The 18,309-nt window shown below is 37.7% G+C and overlaps 1 protein-coding gene across 5 annotated transcripts in view; it reads left to right on the plus strand.

The window, feature by feature from the left end:
* LOC122876405 (EGF-like repeat and discoidin I-like domain-containing protein 3) overlaps nt 1–16,088 on the plus strand; it is a 117,749-nt gene extending 101,661 nt beyond the window's left edge. For all 5 annotated transcript variants that reach the window (XM_044196711.1, XM_044196712.1, XM_044196714.1 and 2 more), the window contains 2 exons: nt 5,070–5,225; nt 12,863–16,088. In XM_044196711.1, the coding sequence (XP_044052646.1) occupies nt 5,070–5,225; nt 12,863–13,012 (306 nt within the window). In that variant the 3' untranslated portion in view covers nt 13,013–16,088. The remainder of the gene's footprint in view (nt 1–5,069; nt 5,226–12,862) is intronic.
* Nucleotides 16,089–18,309: the final 2,221 nt, after the last annotated feature.

Raw genomic sequence — 18,309 nt, forward strand, 5'->3', positions numbered from 1 at the left:
GAAGAAGAAACAACAAGAGAATGAAAAAATTACATTGATTGAGAGTTTGTGCGTGGATGTGTGTGCATCCCTAAGAAAGAGGGAGAGAGAATGAGTCATAATGTAGTGATGAAGGGTGAAACCACCTCCTTAGAGAACATAAACAGAAGTGTAACATTAACCAGGTTCCAAATAGTGTGGCTGCACATTCAAAAATGAAGTGACAGTGATATTTAGTCAAACTATCATGCTATCCTGAAATTAAGTTATACATTTCCAAACAGGGCATCTACTCATTCTATATAATTAAGTCATAACCTGAGGCAAATCTGGTACAGTGTTAAGTCATACACGTCTGCTTTGTTAGCTGTACATTTTTTAGCAGTGCTTTTAATTTGCTATGTGTTTTTTTTTTTTTTTTTATCATTATTAAGAAATAGTTTTTATCTGTCTGGTTGGGCAGGTTAATTTGTGGCTTTTTGTCCTAAAACAGTTTCTAATGTAGGATTTACCAAACATGTTCAGGACTGCCTCATACTACAGGTGTGAAGGTGTGAAGGTGTGTACCCTCTCAAAATATTTAAATTTGGCCATCAGCAAGCTGTTAGCTCTTAAGAAACATTTTTCTTTCTTTTTTTTTTTGACCTGCAGCTTTTTATAATCAGCACCCTACATTTTACATTTTAAGAAGTCATTAGGGCTTCTTTGTCCAACAGGCTAAGTCTGACGGGCTACAGGCTGTTTGTTTTCCACAGTAATAAACAAAACAAACAAAATGAATGAATACGATTTTCAGTCTAATTTGTTTGGGCTGATGTTATTGCTGAGTAGGGCTGTAAGTATGCAACCTATTTTGTATCTGTTCATTTTCACTTCCATGGTTCTGGGACAATGTGCTTTCACACAGAAAAAACCCTACATGTCACATAATAACCTTTCAAGCTCAGTGAGACTCCTGGTTCATCTCATAGAATTGGCTTAGTCGGCTCACCTCTGTGTGGAATGGTGCATTTTTAAGAAAGATGTCATGACACAAACAGGCTTTTCTTTGCACTCAGTAGAGAAGTGCTGCACTCAGTCAGCCATCTGTCTGGAAATTGTCTGCCTTCTGTCTCATCCCTCATTTTTTGGTCATTTTAGCTTTGCTTTTTGGGTTAAGGGGCTTTTCTGAAGATAGTAGGGTTACAGCAGCACAGAATAGTCTTCTTTGGCATGTGGCATGTAATTCGATGTTCAGATATAAGGCAGATCTCACATCTCATGTAAAGGTTCATGCAAATGGGACTAAGAATCAGTCACTTCTCCTATGTCCTGAAACACACTGAGGGGTTGTGATGGCTCCTGCTTTTCCCTCCAGGTAATCCAACAGTGATAGCGTGTGAATCTTCACTAGGGTTTTGGTGTCGGGTCTATTTACTCTGTGCACTATGAATGAATCTCACAAAAATACACTGTGACTGTAGACAGCTATTTTTGAAACCTATCCAGTGATAAACATAACAATATAAATGATAACAAAGATTTTCTCATTGGTATGTCACAAAAAATGTTACATGTATAGCCTGTATTAGTGTGTTAGCTATTGTGAATGAAGCTTTCAAAACCAGAAGAGTGACTGCGAGCTTTCTTACCTCCTAAATGCCCACTTGTTTCAAACCCCACACCTCCAGTTTTCAATGCAGTGCAATGAGTTTCTGTTAAACATTTTGACGTCAGCATGGTCTCTTCTTAGGAGCCTTAACCAGCCCTAGTGCTGTTACATGGCATACATAGCATGACTGTGTGTGATGGTGATAGTGTAGGGCATTTTGTTTCATGTTAAGCAATATCATATGAAGTTTACATTATAAAAATTTTTTAGCATGTTGTGGAGTTTCAGTGTATGATAAAGAAAATGACCTGTTATAAGTTTTTCAAAAACAGCACTCTCACTAAATCTTTAAGCTTTAATGATAGCTGTCCAGTTGTGGGGTTGATGGGCTATAGCAATGTCCTCCTCATGACTCTGTGAGTTGTGTGCACGCAATTCTGAATTCTGCACTGTGACCTAGGAGAATATACAGAAAGTATGCATTACACACACACATACTGTAGATTATCCGCAGGCTTTGAAGATTAAATAAGTCTTCAACACATACAGTTGGATTGATATTTCAGCTACATACTATGTATGCATGTGCTGTAATCATAAAATAGGAAACTGGGCTTCATTCGGTTCCTTATAAAGTCGCCTCTCACTGCATTAATCTCTTTATCCTGCACTGGCAAAGCCACTTCAAATAGGGATACAAGATTTACACACTGACTCTCGTCTTAATGAGCAGGGGAGATGAGTGTTTGTCTGGCAGGAGTGTGGAAATGTTGCCCCTTTGCATGCTGCCATCAAAGAGAAATACAAATAAGTTATTGACCTTGTCTCCCTTTTCGATGTGCAGCTGTATTGTTGGCGAAACTGGAAGTTTAGATTAGAGCTACATGAATTTTATTTTTTAATCTCAGACACAGCAAGCAAAATCCTAAAAATTGATTCTCGTGTTTTATTTCTGGAACATCTTTGCCACGAACATTTAGAGATTGCCACAAAGACTTCATAGTTTGTCTGGGTTAACAGCCCATGGAGGAAGCAACGGGGTTGAGAGTGTGATGGTAGAAAGAACAGACGGTGGGGGCTGGAGGAGAGGCCTTGCTTTAACAAGCTTATCTCGCTCCCTAATTCAGTTTGGGCCATCAAAGTGTTGAGAGCTGGCGTCGCTAGGGGCGGTTGTATTTTTTGACCGCTACCTGTGACAGCAATTACAAGTTCCCCTTCAAGCCTGCCTTTGTTCTGGTGGCAGACTTGACTGCTTGGGTAGAACGAGATTACCTCAACATTCTGCGACTGGAGCATAATCACAATGCACAGTGTCATGGCCCTTTAAATCAATCAAGCACCCCCTGCTACTGTTTCTTTCTGGCCCCCTTTATTCAGCAGGTTGTGACATTATTGTGTAAATTGTTGTAACAGAGCTGTTTTTTAAAGGTATTCTTATACTTACATACTATACAGGAAAATATTCCACACTGCTGCCACATCCGGATTCAGAAACAAAAAATGAGCACTACTTTACACAGAAGCAACGACTGCTTCCACTTGAAGGAGAAACTTCATGAATAGTGTATTCACAACAAACGAAGCATGCATACTTACTGTGCAGCATCTGCATAATTGCATACCTGTAACCACAGCATTGTTAAGCATTAAATTATGTCTGCACGCAAACTTCTTTTGTCTTACTTTCATTAGCTTAACATCTCACAAATGGAGAACTGGGAGTTTATCCACTTGGATGCCTTTTAGAAAGCCAAGAGTTTGCTCTGTAGTCGATGAGGCATGGCTTTGTCTACATGTGTGTCAGGACCCAGGTCTAGGCCTGCTTACAGTATGTACACAGCAGGGGGTCTGCATTTAAGAAGGCCCTTCAATACCCAGGGAGCCGTCCTCAATCTTAATGTAGCTAGGAGGAAAGAGAAGCTCTGGAGCAGTGTTGAAACCTTATGAGAGATGAAAACTCTTGAGTGGGCACATTCACATCACTGCTCGAGGAAAAAAAAATGTTTCAGGGTTTGTAACATATTGCAGGCAATAAAAGTGAGGTGCGATGTGCTGAGATGCATAGTGGTTTTCTGCAACGTGTCAAGACCAGGAGGTGGAATGAAACTCAACCATAACTCATGCATTACTTCAGTTTGTTTGCTTATTTATTTAATCTACGCAGGGCCCTTTTTTGTTTTGTCAGAGCACTGTAACACAGTATATGTTGCCATATGACCAGGCCAATTATTGTGATGTATGGTTGTTTCAGTGTCAGTGTATTTTCAGCACAAGAAATAAATCTGCATGCTTATGGTTCTCTCCCTTGCTCTTCTTGTGCTTCTAAATTTTACCACTATCTTCCCATGTGACAGCAAAATGCCAAGTCACACCCTGTTTTTCATCCTGTGCTGACTGCGATTTGATGCTATGTAGAAGTATGTGATAAGTGAGACACTTTTACTGTGACATTTAGGCTATTAGCATTTTAAGGATTGAAAATGCACAAGGCAATGCTATCAATTATTTACATATTTTTATATTAGTATAAAACAACATGCTCTTTTAAAGACAGTGATTCACATGGGAAGTTATGGACATTTCACTCCCTTAATTTGTCATATGTTTGATATTTATAAGTATTAAAGGTTTTCTGTTGTATACATAACAACAATAAACATTTGGCTTAATGTGCTACAGAGATGTAAAGGTATTTCTGCACAGTTTCCATTATGTGGAATGAACATTGCACAACACCCGCTGCTTTATGCTTATGAAAGATCAGTGGGAGTGACTTATTTTGTAATACTACCCTTGATGTTCCATTACAACATCAGCTGTATTTTCTCACTACATTGCATTGCTCATGTTAGTAGGCAGCGCCTTCTTCTTAACTTCTACTTTAGATTATTCACATACATTATTCATTTGACATAATTAACACGGTGGAAAAATCACACTTAGAAAAAAGCTTGACCTGTTTTAGACATAATCTGAAGCAGAGTGAACAAGGTACATGTGATGGAGCTATAGTACCTATTCTTGCTGCCATGTATTTTTGGGTTCAGCTTAACTACGTTTTGAATCTCAACCCAACAGTGTTGTGTACTAAATAATGAAGCATAATTGAACCCTAAAATGTCAATAAAAGTAACTGTTTGTGTGTTTACTGCCTAGCACCCTTGTGCTGTAAATTGTTTGCAACAAATGACAGCCTATTAAAAATTAACCCAAGTGGAGCAGTTTGGGTCTGAGGAGCTGCTGCGATGTGCGGTTTCTGTTTTGCTGAGGCGAGAGCTAGACTTGTTCAATATTCTGTGAATAATTGAAACTGACTTTTTGCGCACCCAATGTCTTTGTACAGTAAATCCTCTGATGGCATCAAAAGAAAAAAAAAAGATGCTGACTAGAATGTAAAAAATTAGCATCTCTGACACTTTTTCACAAGCTAATCTTAATTTTCTTGATAAATTAAATTTATCATTATATTATCTTTCTCTCTGTTTCTTTCCTCTTTCAGGTGGACTTGCTTGTGCCTACCAAGGTCACAGGTATCATCACCCAGGGAGCTAAAGACTTTGGCCATGTCCAGTTTGTCGGCTCATACAAACTGGCATACAGTAATGATGGAGAGCGGTGGAATGTATATCAAGATGAGAAACAGGGGAAAGACAAGGTAAGGAACCTTCACAGCCCGTAATAACCATGATCAAACACAGGTCAAGTTGCACAGGTTTAAGCCACTACTACCAACATATTAACTGATAAATCTGTGGCTACTGTGAGAACTGAAGTTTTGAATAATATATCACACCACAAAGGAAAGTGGCATTCTGGTTAGGGAGAAACAGAGTTAACAGAAAAAAGCAGAAAAAAACAACAAAAAGTATTAAATGTGAAAATGTCCATTTCTATCTGTTTCTCCTTTCCACTTCCCTTTAACATCTTCTTATCTGTGGCACAAACTGAGCTTGCCTGGTCTGTCCTACTGCCTCTCTCTGGTTTGAGATCAGATAAGACCATGCTGTCAACCTGGTCTGGCCAGTGCTATGCTGAAAATCTTGTTTACAGCCCTTCAACAGAGTACACGTCCATTCCAATCGCCCACGACAACAGAGACAGTGCAGGGCTGCAGTAGCCTCTCTGCTTATATTAGGAGAACTGCAGGCACAGGGTTACAGCCGAAGCTGAAGCCCCTTGTCTTTCAGATACTGTGGGCAAGAGGGGTTTTGTTTACTTTTCTCCCTTGCTGTGTTATTGAAAGATAGGCCCTACTTCTTCTGCTTATTCCTGTATTGGTGATGTGTTGACTATGGAAAATCAAGAAACTGAGATCTAGTAGAATCCAAACCTGCATAATGCACAAAAAAGCTAATACTGTATACTGTTATACACTGAGATCATGATATATCTACTGTACAATCTACTGTATAATCTCTTCTGTTCTAATCTTGCAGTGCAATCTTCTTCTATATCTTGAACATCATTTCAGAGCATTTAAGATCATATAAAGAACACTTGTGTGTAATAATAATTTTTTTAACTTGTGGAATGCATTTTCTTAAATAAATAACATAGTGAATATGTATAAAAGATTTCATGAAACAAATTCAAACAGTTTGAATGTGTGAAAGTTGTTCCACTTTTGAAAGTGTTGTTGTTGTGCATAATATTTTGTGACCAAGTGGAAAGGTTTGCACAGATAATAACAACAAACCTGAGTGCTTCTAAGATATTCAGATTCACAGAGAATGTCTTCATTCTTGGATGCAGCCTTTGTTGTGGCTGAGCCGATGAGATTAAACAATCACACAGAACTAGTAAAAGTCGTTAGAATGTTAGAATTATTTGGCACTGTATTTGATTAATAATTGATAGTAATAATAAAAGATAGATTGATTTAGATTTTGCTATATTCAATCTTTAATTTTCTGTATATTGGCACACATTAATTTATTGCAGATTTATTTTGTACATTTAGAAATAATAATCCAAAATGAAAGCATTTGTGGATAGTTTTCTAATGGCTTAAAATCCTTTAGTCTTTAATTTGCCGTCATACCTGATTTCATAGTTAGCCAGCAGTTAATGCTCTGCAGTCTGTGCACATAAAGGCATCAGCTATGATGTCTGAGACTTTCTTAAAGAAGGGCTTTTATTTTGTTTGGCTCGGTGTGAACATACAGCTGAAATATGACAGGACCTTGTAAAGGCAAATAATACCCCTCAATAGCCAGATATCAATTTATGCCCTTCTCCTTGTTGCAGAGCCAGTGCAGCAGCCAATACCCGGAAATATTTTTCTATTTCTGAAGTTCAAATTCCTTACTTGAGGAGTTTATAATTTCAACACCCATGATGATCTTTGGATACGGACCACTGCATGCTCAGCATGATTTTCTCTCAAGCAATCTCAATACTGAGCACTGGATGGCTTCTGAAGGCCTGGCAAGCATCATCTGAGATAGCAAAGGGAAGGAGAGAAAAGTACTGGTGACTTCTCAGGAACCTATTATGTTTATTATGTTTTATTTTTAAATCTCATTTTCAAAATGAACTCAGTGGAGAGCAGCAGTTTTATCAAACTACACATGGGTTCAAAAATCTCTTTAACCCAGATACAAGCCATTTCTTTAACCATCTATAGCCTTTCCTGTGTTGTTATTGCTGTATAATTCAGAGCCAAACCAAGGATAGTCAGTCATTCTGAGTGTGTGTGTGCTCTGTATTAGAGGGCAGGCGTGTTTAGCAAGGCTTGTGAGAATGTCAATCAGTTTTTCCCAGCCAAGGGGCTGTTCAGATGTATGATTCTTCAAGGTGTTTTCCCCCTTCAGTCAGCTGAAGCATCCATTAATGCTAGAGGACACATTTGGCTGTTGGACTCCCGAGGCTCCTTCTGCCACACCACAATGCTCGACTTGGCAGGGATATACTGTGAATGTGTGTGTGTGTGTGTGTGTGTGTGTGTCTGGGTGTCTGGTTCGGGCACAGTGGTAGAGGCTTGTAAGTATTCTTCTCAGCTCCCCCCTCCAGCTCCTGTGTGGCAGAGGCTGCAGGCAGTTAGATCTAGATTGAGAGAGGAGGCTCAGTCAGAATACAGATGTTGTCAAAGCAGGGCACAGTGGCACACACACAACAGTATCCCTCTACAAAATCCATAGAGTGCCTTGTTTGCCTTTTCTTAACACACAAATCCCAAATGCATGTGTACTGCACTTGTAATTCAGACAAGTAACATCGTAGTCCATTGTTTAAACATAATTAAACTGGGATACATTCCATAATTATACATATCGGCTCTGCTGCATTCCCACATGCACACACTTTCCACACCTGGGTCACTACTCTGGCTAGTCCTGCACCACTGCTCTTTTCTGGGTGTCAATATTTACAGTCAGTTAATGGGGGCAATCAAGCACAAAAGTAATTGATTTATGTTTAATAGTGTTTCACTCAGGTGACATGGGGTTAATTAGCCATTAGAGCCTTCAATTGCCTCCAGGTCAGAGGATAACTGAATGTAAGATAGCTGTGAATACAATCAGAAGACTAACCACTGATAGTCATATTTTCTTATACTACAGTCTCGGAAAATATTGGCTGCAAGGTTTAATGCACCTCAGGATTAGAAAAACACATAACAAGATAATATATTGCCTTCCTCCTAGAAGAAGTGGTTGATACAGTTCATTTGATTGAGTGTAACTGCCTCTTCTAGGCTGGCAGGCTGCTCTTGACCTTTCAATGAAGACGTGGCTGAGTTTTCCTGGTATCACCGTGGCCGACAAAAGCAACATGAGGCAACATGAGCGACCTGCTCCCTTGACCTGTGCAGTAGGTTTAAATAATGGAGTATGAGTGTTGTATCTCTAGAGGCGTACCCAAGACTCTACCAGCCTGGAAAATCAATAGTTGGGAGCAGAGTTGTGGCTCCTGGGTCAGTCTGAAGACACACACAGAGGAATGTGCCCTATATGCTTGTGTCTCGATTGTTGGATAAAATAATTATACTTGGGGGCAATGAAGTGAGACGTACTATTTCAGTTGCCAGTAGTTGGCAGCTTGCACAAATACTACCAGCCAACTCCACCATTCGGCTCCACCTGTCAGTGGCCAGTAGCTCTCCCTCTATTTTCCTGATTCGGCCGGGTTGTGCCACAGGTCAGGCACAGCAGGTTGGGCTTCAGCTGCACTGGCTGCCCCATTTATATGGTGCCATATATGTATTTTATTTTCTCATTGCTGTATTGGGACACATATAAATTCCATTATTTCCTCTGTTTAATGAAGCCTAAATGCAGTTACAGTAATTTAATTCTGGCATAGTTAGGTCAGCAGTGTTGTAGTTTTTAATTCTAACTGTTAATAGTTTAACAATCATAACTGATTACTTGCAAATACATACAAAAATCATTTTGACACATTTTCAGTAACAACAAAAAACCTAAAATAGTCCAAATTGGATCCACAGAAAGCGTTCAGAAGCAGTTTTGGCTTATGTACATGTTGGTAACTTTGATGAATTTGACTTTAAAATATCACTGGACGGTGATGAACTTAAGAATATAAAAATTCAAAAATACATACATCAACACATCTCACATCCACCAACCTGATCAGGTTAGGAAAAGCCATATTTCAACCTGCTGTACAACTGGTCCAATTCTGACAAAATTTGGAAAGGTCATCCATCAAGGCACTGTGTTTTGCCATTTGCAAATAAATAAATAAATAGATGAATAAATAACGGTACACATTTTAAATTACTCTTGATGATGTCTATACAAGGCATACTTGTGAAGCATGTTTATCATGGCAGCAAACACTGTTTTAAATGCTGTGAGGAAATGTCAGAAGATGGCAAAGTGGCATACAGCTTTTATAGTTTCGCTAGAAGTAATGGCTTACATCCATTCTTTACAGTAGAGATATGTGCAATTGCCTATGTTAAGTGTAGTGAATCTAAATCCCGTATTTTGTATACTTTCCTGAATTATTTTATAGACTTAAAGTTGTTTGCCAATATGTTGTTGTTGAGGATACTTTCATCACTGTGCTCATCCCTTGTCTCTTTTTCTTCCTAGCATTAAGTATTTGTCCTTTTTAATTGTGATTCTTCACATATCCTGTTCCAGACAATTTATTTTAGAGACACCGCCTCTGACAGCTCCCCAGGCAGTCTAGGAGAGATCCTTGTCATATTTCAATCAGCTGCTGCTTTTATGGCCTTTCTGTCCTGCCTTTTATATTTTCCTATCATGTGCCCTGGTTGTCACATTACAGTTGTGGCAACACTCCTGGAAGTGACACATTTCTCGCTTCCCAATGTGAAATGTTGCAATCCTAAAATACAATAAAAAATGAAAAGAACAGGTCAACACAGAATGGTTTAGAAACTGGTAAAATTCTTTGCTGGGTTTCAAAACAGACATCCTTCACTCCAGGTTTAATTTAATATTAATATATGTTAGCAGAATGCAATTGGGAAATGTTGTGTACTGAAACAGATGTAGGCCAACACACACTGCTGCTGTTCTATAAACCGTCAGTGCCACTTTACTGCCGTGACACGAGAATCTATACTGTTCTAATGCATACTGCAGATTCGGTTTCTAGACCCTTAGACATACAGTATGTCCAGTTGCTATTGGAGAGACAAATGGTCCATGCGAGAGTTACTATTACATTTGTAAACCATATGTTTCATGCTACAGCTTTAGTAGAATCTGAGCACCATTATTAAGAACTATGCAATTATGTGCTTTATTGAGATTAAGGTTAGAAAAGTTTTAGAATGATGAAAGAGGCATTTAGTGGCTCAAAATTAAATGGAATTTCCAGTTAAAATGTTTTAGGTTTTCACAAGCACTAACATCAAGCTAAAGTGGCTTAAAAAAACACTTAGAGCATTTTAACATGATACCTAGAGAAGCTATTATATACTTGAGCAGAGTGCCTAAAAATGAGTGGCAGTGGTGATGTAGGAATAATTTTAAAACACTACAGTCAAGTAAACAGTAGCATGCTCAATAAAGAGTAAAGTATAATACAGCCAAGACCATGGATGGATCTGTTATGACAGACAAAAGGAAGTAACATCAAGTCACTTTCAGGATTATTATGATAGTGGATGAGTTTGCAAGCTTACTCCATGTAGGTGAAATAACTATATTAGGATTTTGTCACCTGTGGTGTAAACAAATGCATGTCCCTTTAAATACAGAAGACTGAATAGATATTATTTGTGCAAACTAATCTAAATTATGATTATACTTATGTTTACAGTAGCCTGAAGGCATGCGCCTCATCCCATTTTAAAGCAGGATTTACCAGTCTAAAAAAAGGATATGCTGGTTGTCTGTGGACAGATTTGTAAAAATATTTAGATATATATATATATTTTATATTTTATTGCTTTTCATTCAGTGAACTGTGTTAACATTACACAGCCCCATTTGTTTAACCACTTGAGTCGACGCACTTAGGCCTTATTTACACATATGGATTCAGAGTGGCAGGTTCACTCTTGCCTATTATTAGCCTGGAGCTTGGGGGCGTGTTTGCATTGAACATGAAATGTACATACTTTGCTTTGACTGGGCAGTTATTTTTGTCATATTGCCGGTCAAAGGACAAAGTACTTAATTTCCCAAGCGATATGTGTGTCCATGCATCATTTTTCGTATTCTTAAATCAAGCTGTCCTTCCAGTTGGCAGTGTACTTAAAGTGACACACCCGAAATCTCTTTTTAGTATCAAATATGGCTAAAACATTTATAATTCTCTCCTTCACTAAGCACACAGAGGGTGTGGTGCTTCAAACTCTTCAAATCTCATCTCTGACCTTTTATTTGGTAAAAAAAAAATGGAAGCTATTGTACAGTGCTGATTTTCTTATATTTTGTCTAACCACACAAAGTCTTTACTATTTTTCCCCAAAATCTCTCACGTGATCTTGTTTTTAGTACTTGTTATAATGAAACCTTCAAGACCATGTTTTGACTGTCCAAATGTAAACCAGCGCCTATGATTATTTGAAAGAGAATTAGTTGAAGCTTTACTCCGAAAAGGTCAACCTCTGTCTACAGCAACTGCTTCGATCTGACCCACTGATTTTCCATTCCACACAACAGTGAATCCCATCACATCCCAATTACAGTACACTGGCATAATCATGACTGTTTAATTGAAATGATCATATCCTTCAATGAAGCAGTCCCTGTAGATACATTTGTTTCTAATATAATTCATTCTACTGTCTATTAAGCACATGCCAACACAAAGCTCCTGATAATTAACAATAGAGCACATGTCCCAGTATGACAGTTAGCTTGTTTGTATCTGGTAGTTAGTTAACCCTTGAACTGTTGTTCCAAGGCTTAACTAAAGGCTCTTAAATGTCATTGAATTGGTATAAAAGTGGTGCATGCACTGAAATCTGTTTAGCTTAAAGTAGATACAACTGGATTTTCAGTACTTACACTGAAGAATATGCCAGTGGCTACATGATGGCAGTTTAGGTGTGTTGATCCAGAATGCATATTTGTAGCACAATATGTTGTGAATTTTACAGAGCCAATACTGGAGAAACAGGGCTTTTCTTTTATAGCAACATTTCTGGCAGCCACCAAAGCCTTTCTTTTAGCTCCAAGGTGAAAAAAATAAATAAAATGTATGACAAAATTGAAGGAAAACAAGACCAACAAGCATAAGGTGCATGTTAATAACACCACTCAGTAAGCAGGAGAAACATTAGATGTCTGTCACTAATTGCGAAGGTGGGAATTCCAGCTGTGCCGCTCTAACAATGCATAATTTTCCACAGGGGGAAACTGTTGATGTGCTCACATGCGTGGTGCATAAAAGAAAAGAACCAAGAATAGAGCTGAGTTCAGAGAATGTATTATTATTGGCAGTGTTTGAATTGAACCTCTGATTGGCTGCACTTCATTCAGTTCCTGCTCAGGCATGAGGCCTTCAAGGTAACAGTATGGAGAAATCAGGACTAAACATTCACCAGGAATGTTCTGCACCTGGTTCTCAGTAAAAAGCATTAGCATATTTGGTTTCTGTGGTTTTTCACTGAAGATATTTTTCCACATGTTGACTTCTAAAACCTTTAATTACCATTTTTGAGTCTTAAAAGCCCTCAAATATTGCTGCACCATTAATACTGAGTTTTCATATTGATGTTTTTTCTTGGAGAAAACCCAGTCAAGCAGACAAAAACTTGACTGTAGTTTCTGGTTTTGTTATGGGAAATCATAATAAATTGCAACAATAATAAGTTCTCCATGCTGCTGTTTTTTATAGGTATTCCAAGGGAACTTTGACAACGACACACACAGAAAGAACGTGATAGATCCACCCATCTACGCTCGGCTCATCCGGATCCTTCCCTGGTCATGGTATGGCAGGATCACTTTGCGTGTAGAAATACTCGGATGTACAGAGGAAGAGTGAAGTCCTTTCCACCATCTTTCTTGCCATCGTCCCCTGTCCCTTGGCATACTGGAGGATCTCACCCAGTATTTCAAAAATAAACTGTGCAACCTGTAAAAATAAATAAATTTCCAATGGATTTTTCAAGAATAGGTGTTTGGTCGTGGTGGGTTGCTGTTTGTTCTTTTGTACAATGATTTAAAACCTGCCCCTGATCCACTTTTGTCTTTTAGTTTCCTCTTTAATGCGTGATCTTTGTCTTTTTATTCTTCTCAAGATTTACCATCCTGTTTGGAATGAACTTCTGTAATATATATGGGAGGGATGGGGTTGGTGGTGGAGTCGGAAAGGGGGTCTCACTGTGGTTTTAACTTGTTGCCATGGAAGCTATTGTACAGTGTCACTTTTTAACAAAGATGTGAAATCTGTCTGCTGTGCTTCATCGAACATGATTAACCAACTTCATAACATCACTGAACTGTCTAAAATACCATGTGGAGATCACACGTTATCACATTATTATTATATGATATATTTTTACTTTGATTACTACACTTCCTCAAGCCATGCTTTTACCCTAATGGACACTGATATTACTACATCAATCAAAACACTATTATTGCTCTTGTATTATATGTAAAAGACTAAGAAATTGCATGGCGCGTGAATTATAAATGTATATTATGACAAATCATTTAAAACCTCCAGCCCTGAGAGCAATGGCTTTGATTTAGGGACCTATTTTTCTGTGCATTTTTAAATAGTTCTGAAACATTACAACACACTGCAAAAGCTTACTGAAAAAGACTGATATGTGAGACAATAAACAAGCACTGCAGTTAAACGTGGTTCTGCAGCACTGACACTTATACTTACTAGGCTTATAGGCTGTCTCTAGTTGAAATGTCTTAATGCTTAATTTTATTTGTATCTATTTCATTAACGCTACACTTTTTCTAAGATATTTGGAATTATTGTTTGTGCTCGTTCTTTTTTAATATTTATTTAGATTTATTTGTCTCAGCTGTCAGATGCATACAATCTGTCTTTAATGTCTTCGTGTTGTCTTGGAGATCTAAGTTAAATCAATTAAAAAGCTCAGGATAGATGTCATTCATAATAACCCACAAAATAATAACTTTTGGCCAACTATTTAAAGATTTATGTGTGTTGTTATTTAAAGGAAATGCCAGATGAGTGAGAGCAATTATTTAAATCATGTCCATATATACATAATTCAAATATTGAAAGCAGTCTTTTATTTCCTTTAATCCCTTTGATATGATAAATGATAATTGTTAATAATTAAGTTCTTTATTTTCAAAAGAGAGCAAATGTCCAAGATTAATAATATATTAATATATGTCATTATCTCAAACCTACAATGATGATGAGCCATGGTAACAGTACAGTTCTCTAAATTCAATATGGGCAGGGTCTTTGTTTCAGGGGATCTGATCTTTACTATCGTACTGGATGAGAAATAATATAGTAATGAAATGATAAAGAACTTGTGGGTATTTTTATATGACATGACAGCAGCACTCTGCATGTTCAATTGGTTTCAAGGTGCTAAAAATATTTAGACACATTAAGGTTACAGGGGATAAAGATGCCATTATGCCAATCACATCAAAACATTCTGTTTGTGGGTTCTGCTGTTGGCTGCATCCTGCAGTAAATGAACATCGATGCTTGGCTGTTTAGATAAAGGGACAGTACCTGAGGTATCGCAGAGGTGTCAAACCTTACAGCCCATTCTACACGGCTTAAAAATATGCCTAGATTACTCCAGTGGTTTCCACTCTTCACTAGTTTTCCCAATGCTCTCGAGTGCTAGAATAAGAGCTGAAGGGAGCCATGTCTACTTTTATGCTTCATGTTTCACTTAAGACTTGTCAGCTTTCAGTCATTTACCTACCTACCTTACAACTAACCAATCATTTCATATTGTAGACATACAATGTATTGCAGATTGCAGCCCATCCTGAAAGGGAAAGCAAGACATTACTTAAGACAGAGTGCCACTGTTATTTTCATCCCTTTATATATATCATGAATAAAAATGCATTGGAATCAAACATTTTTGGATTTAGTTCTACATCCAAAATGATGAAAAGCACAGAAAGAAAAAAACATCAAGAAATGTGTCACCATCCAAATATTTCAGAGCTTACTTCATTGTTGCGTGCCAGCGCATTTTCAGCTGTCGCCATCAACATGGATGTTGTTGTAGTTGACAAGTAACCATAGGAAGTCTGAAAACAAAACAAAAACATTTTTGATTGTTATCTGGATAACTGGTATAGCCAATTGTATTCTGGTTTGGCAAATAACAATATGATATACAGTATATGATATAGTATACTATAATGGCCCTGATGTGTTTCAAGATAGGGATATCTTGGAAAAGTTTACTCGTTATGTTGCCAAACTCGACCTGTACTTCAATGTAAGTTACACTCAAAGACTTTGCTGTACATTACCAATATGTGAAAATTGTTATTGGTGTGTCATTCCTTCATGGACACAGGATAAGTATAAACAGATTATTTCTCACAGATTATTTGTCTTCAACATGTTCCATTTTGACTCTTCAATTGTTTATTGCCAAACAGCTATATCTTGGCCAGCATCTGCTCTGATTGATCTTTGTAGTCAGCTTCCTGTCAGCAGGCCTGCTACAAAGCTTTGAGGAAGTGTGGATGATGTATGAGTTTGAACAGTACAGTACAGAATAACAAACATGTCCACAGGCACATTATGTTCTTGCATATCATAAAGATCTAACAGCCTTTACTTTGTACTCAGCATTGATTGTCTCGTGCATTGTGAAACTTCATCTCACAGGTTCAAAAAGGGAGCAAAGTGAAAAACTCATCCTGTCTTTGTATTTCTGTGTCTGCTGTTATCACATATAATTTCTTACCTCTTCAGTCTGAGTGTCAATCACTATCTAGAAAATGTACCTATTATAATGGTGGTTAGGTTCAAGCCTGCAGAGGAGAGTGAGAAACTGTGTACAGTCCAAAAAAAAAAGTTGCTTCAAACAAAAGCTCTTTCAGTTTGACAAATAAAAACATATCTGTGAAAATGATGTGGAAGCTTTGTTTTCTTTAAATGTCTGGTCTGTTATTCTGTTCATTCCTTCAGTATGAAACATTATTTATTGATATCTCAGTCGGCCTCATCACTTGTCACTCATATTGATGAGATCCACCTACAGTAGCCTGAGGCTGAGGTGTCAGTCGTTCATACAGTCCACAAGTCTTGCAGAGGAAGTTATCAATATTAACCTTTGTTTAGCATTTTTTGTTTAGCATCATGGTTCTTTTGCTTTGGACTGCCTTTTTCTTCTGTTGTTATAAGTTGCCGTTGTAGTTGCCATTAATTTGATGCTTCTCTTGATAGCCACAACCAAGCTCATTGTTGGCTATACCCACACCATGCACCCCGAAAACACTGACAACTCTGTTTCACAGTAATGGCAGATTGTGGCTGTGCACATTGTGACTTTATTTCTAGAATGAATGACGAAATGGCAAAAACGCTATAAAGACTGAAAGTTTACTTGCCAACTGAGTATGTGTTGGTTTGTGAAAAATGTTAAGTCTTGGGACTCATCGAATAAATTGTGCACTGACCAGTTTCGTAGATGTTTTTCAGAGTTGTTGTATTCAGGCTTCACGAGGCTGCAGTACTTTTTTTATTAGCTGAACACTATTACATATTATCTGACTTGCTAGTCAACTTCATTGATTACCTAAAGTCGACTCATGCCGTAAGTTAAATGAGAAGATTGATACCACATGCTTGTTCGTTCAATATGTCGCTGGAGCTAGCAGTCGGTTAACTTACAGTAGCATTGCATAAAGACTGGAAACGGGTAAACAGCTGGCCTGCCTTTGTCCAAAGGTAACAAAAATTAAATTACAAGTTAGGTTAGTGGCAATTCTGTGTGTAAAGCACAGGCAGAACATAAAAACATGATAATGGTATCCTTTCCATTACTGTTAGCTTACTCTTTTGTTGTCAAGTGTAACTGGGACTTTTCAAGTGTCAATATTATGTGGTAACAATCAGACCACAAGTAGATATATAAATATAATTATGGTAGTTTGATCCCTTGGAATTTACTTGCCATCTGAGCATGCAATGGATGATGGCAGTGACCACAAGATTTATTGTCCATCATCGTTACAGTATATAACAGGCTCCAATAGAGAAACAGCCATTGCTGACTCAGCTAACCATAACCTTACTACAAATTTGTTAACATAATTGGAAAGTTAAATCATTTACAAACTATTCTGCAAACAAATGAGTATATTGTAGCTTTGTATTTTAATTAATCAAATAAAACCTTGTTAAACAGTCTGTTGGCTTTGCCCTGCTTGGCGCTCAACTTCATCAAGCTTGGCTCTGTGTCAACATTGTTTTACCACATTAAGCTGCTTTCATTGATTTCCTTTGTCCAGCCATTGCCAGTTTCTGTGTCTCTCAGGTGAGTTCTCACAGTTGTGGCAGGGGATCAAAGTGTGAGTCACAGGGCCGACACAGCAGTGGAAGCTGAAATGTCCAGTAATGATTCTGTTATCAAAGTGTCAGTGCAAGGGGAGGTAACTGCCTCGGAACTCAGGTGAGTGAAGCTACTTGGCAATTTAAAGCTGATTAGAAAACAATCAGTTTAGTCTGAGTGACCACTTTTTGGTGGTCTTTGAGGAAGATTGTTCCCTCTTTAAATGGCTGTTGTATTTTACCTGCATCAGATCAATACAGAACACAAGGTGTTTCAACATTGATTTTCTTTCTAGCAAAGGACTCAACACTGTGAATGCAAGTGATCTACTCATTTTGTCTGACTAAAAAAGTTGCATGTGTCTTCTTTACATTTTGTTAACTCAAACTCATCTAATTTTGCAGCAACATTTCAGACGTTAGGTACCGTACACTCATTTCTTCCAACTGCAATTATATCTATTATAAAAACACAATTACATTGTTTTTGTTATTGTTAGATTTGTCTGCAATTAGTACAGCTTGCTGGAAAGAACTGATAAGAAATATTATTTTCAAAGCTGTTAGGTTGAAATTATTAGTATTTGAAATGTGCATTGGTTTTCATTGCTAGAGCACAGAATCTCCACCCTAAAATGCACTTACACATTAATGTAATAATAAAATTAATTAAATAATATATTGCATGAAATAATACCAATAGTTGTAATATTGTGAATACATTTTTGCTGTCTCTTGCTGCACACATGCTAAGTACAGCTCCCTTTAGTGGCGAAGACTTTTCTTTGTAATCTGTTTCA

This window comes from Siniperca chuatsi, linkage group LG5 (genome assembly GCF_020085105.1).
Source record: "Siniperca chuatsi isolate FFG_IHB_CAS linkage group LG5, ASM2008510v1, whole genome shotgun sequence".
Lineage (NCBI taxonomy): Eukaryota > Metazoa > Chordata > Actinopteri > Centrarchiformes > Sinipercidae > Siniperca > Siniperca chuatsi.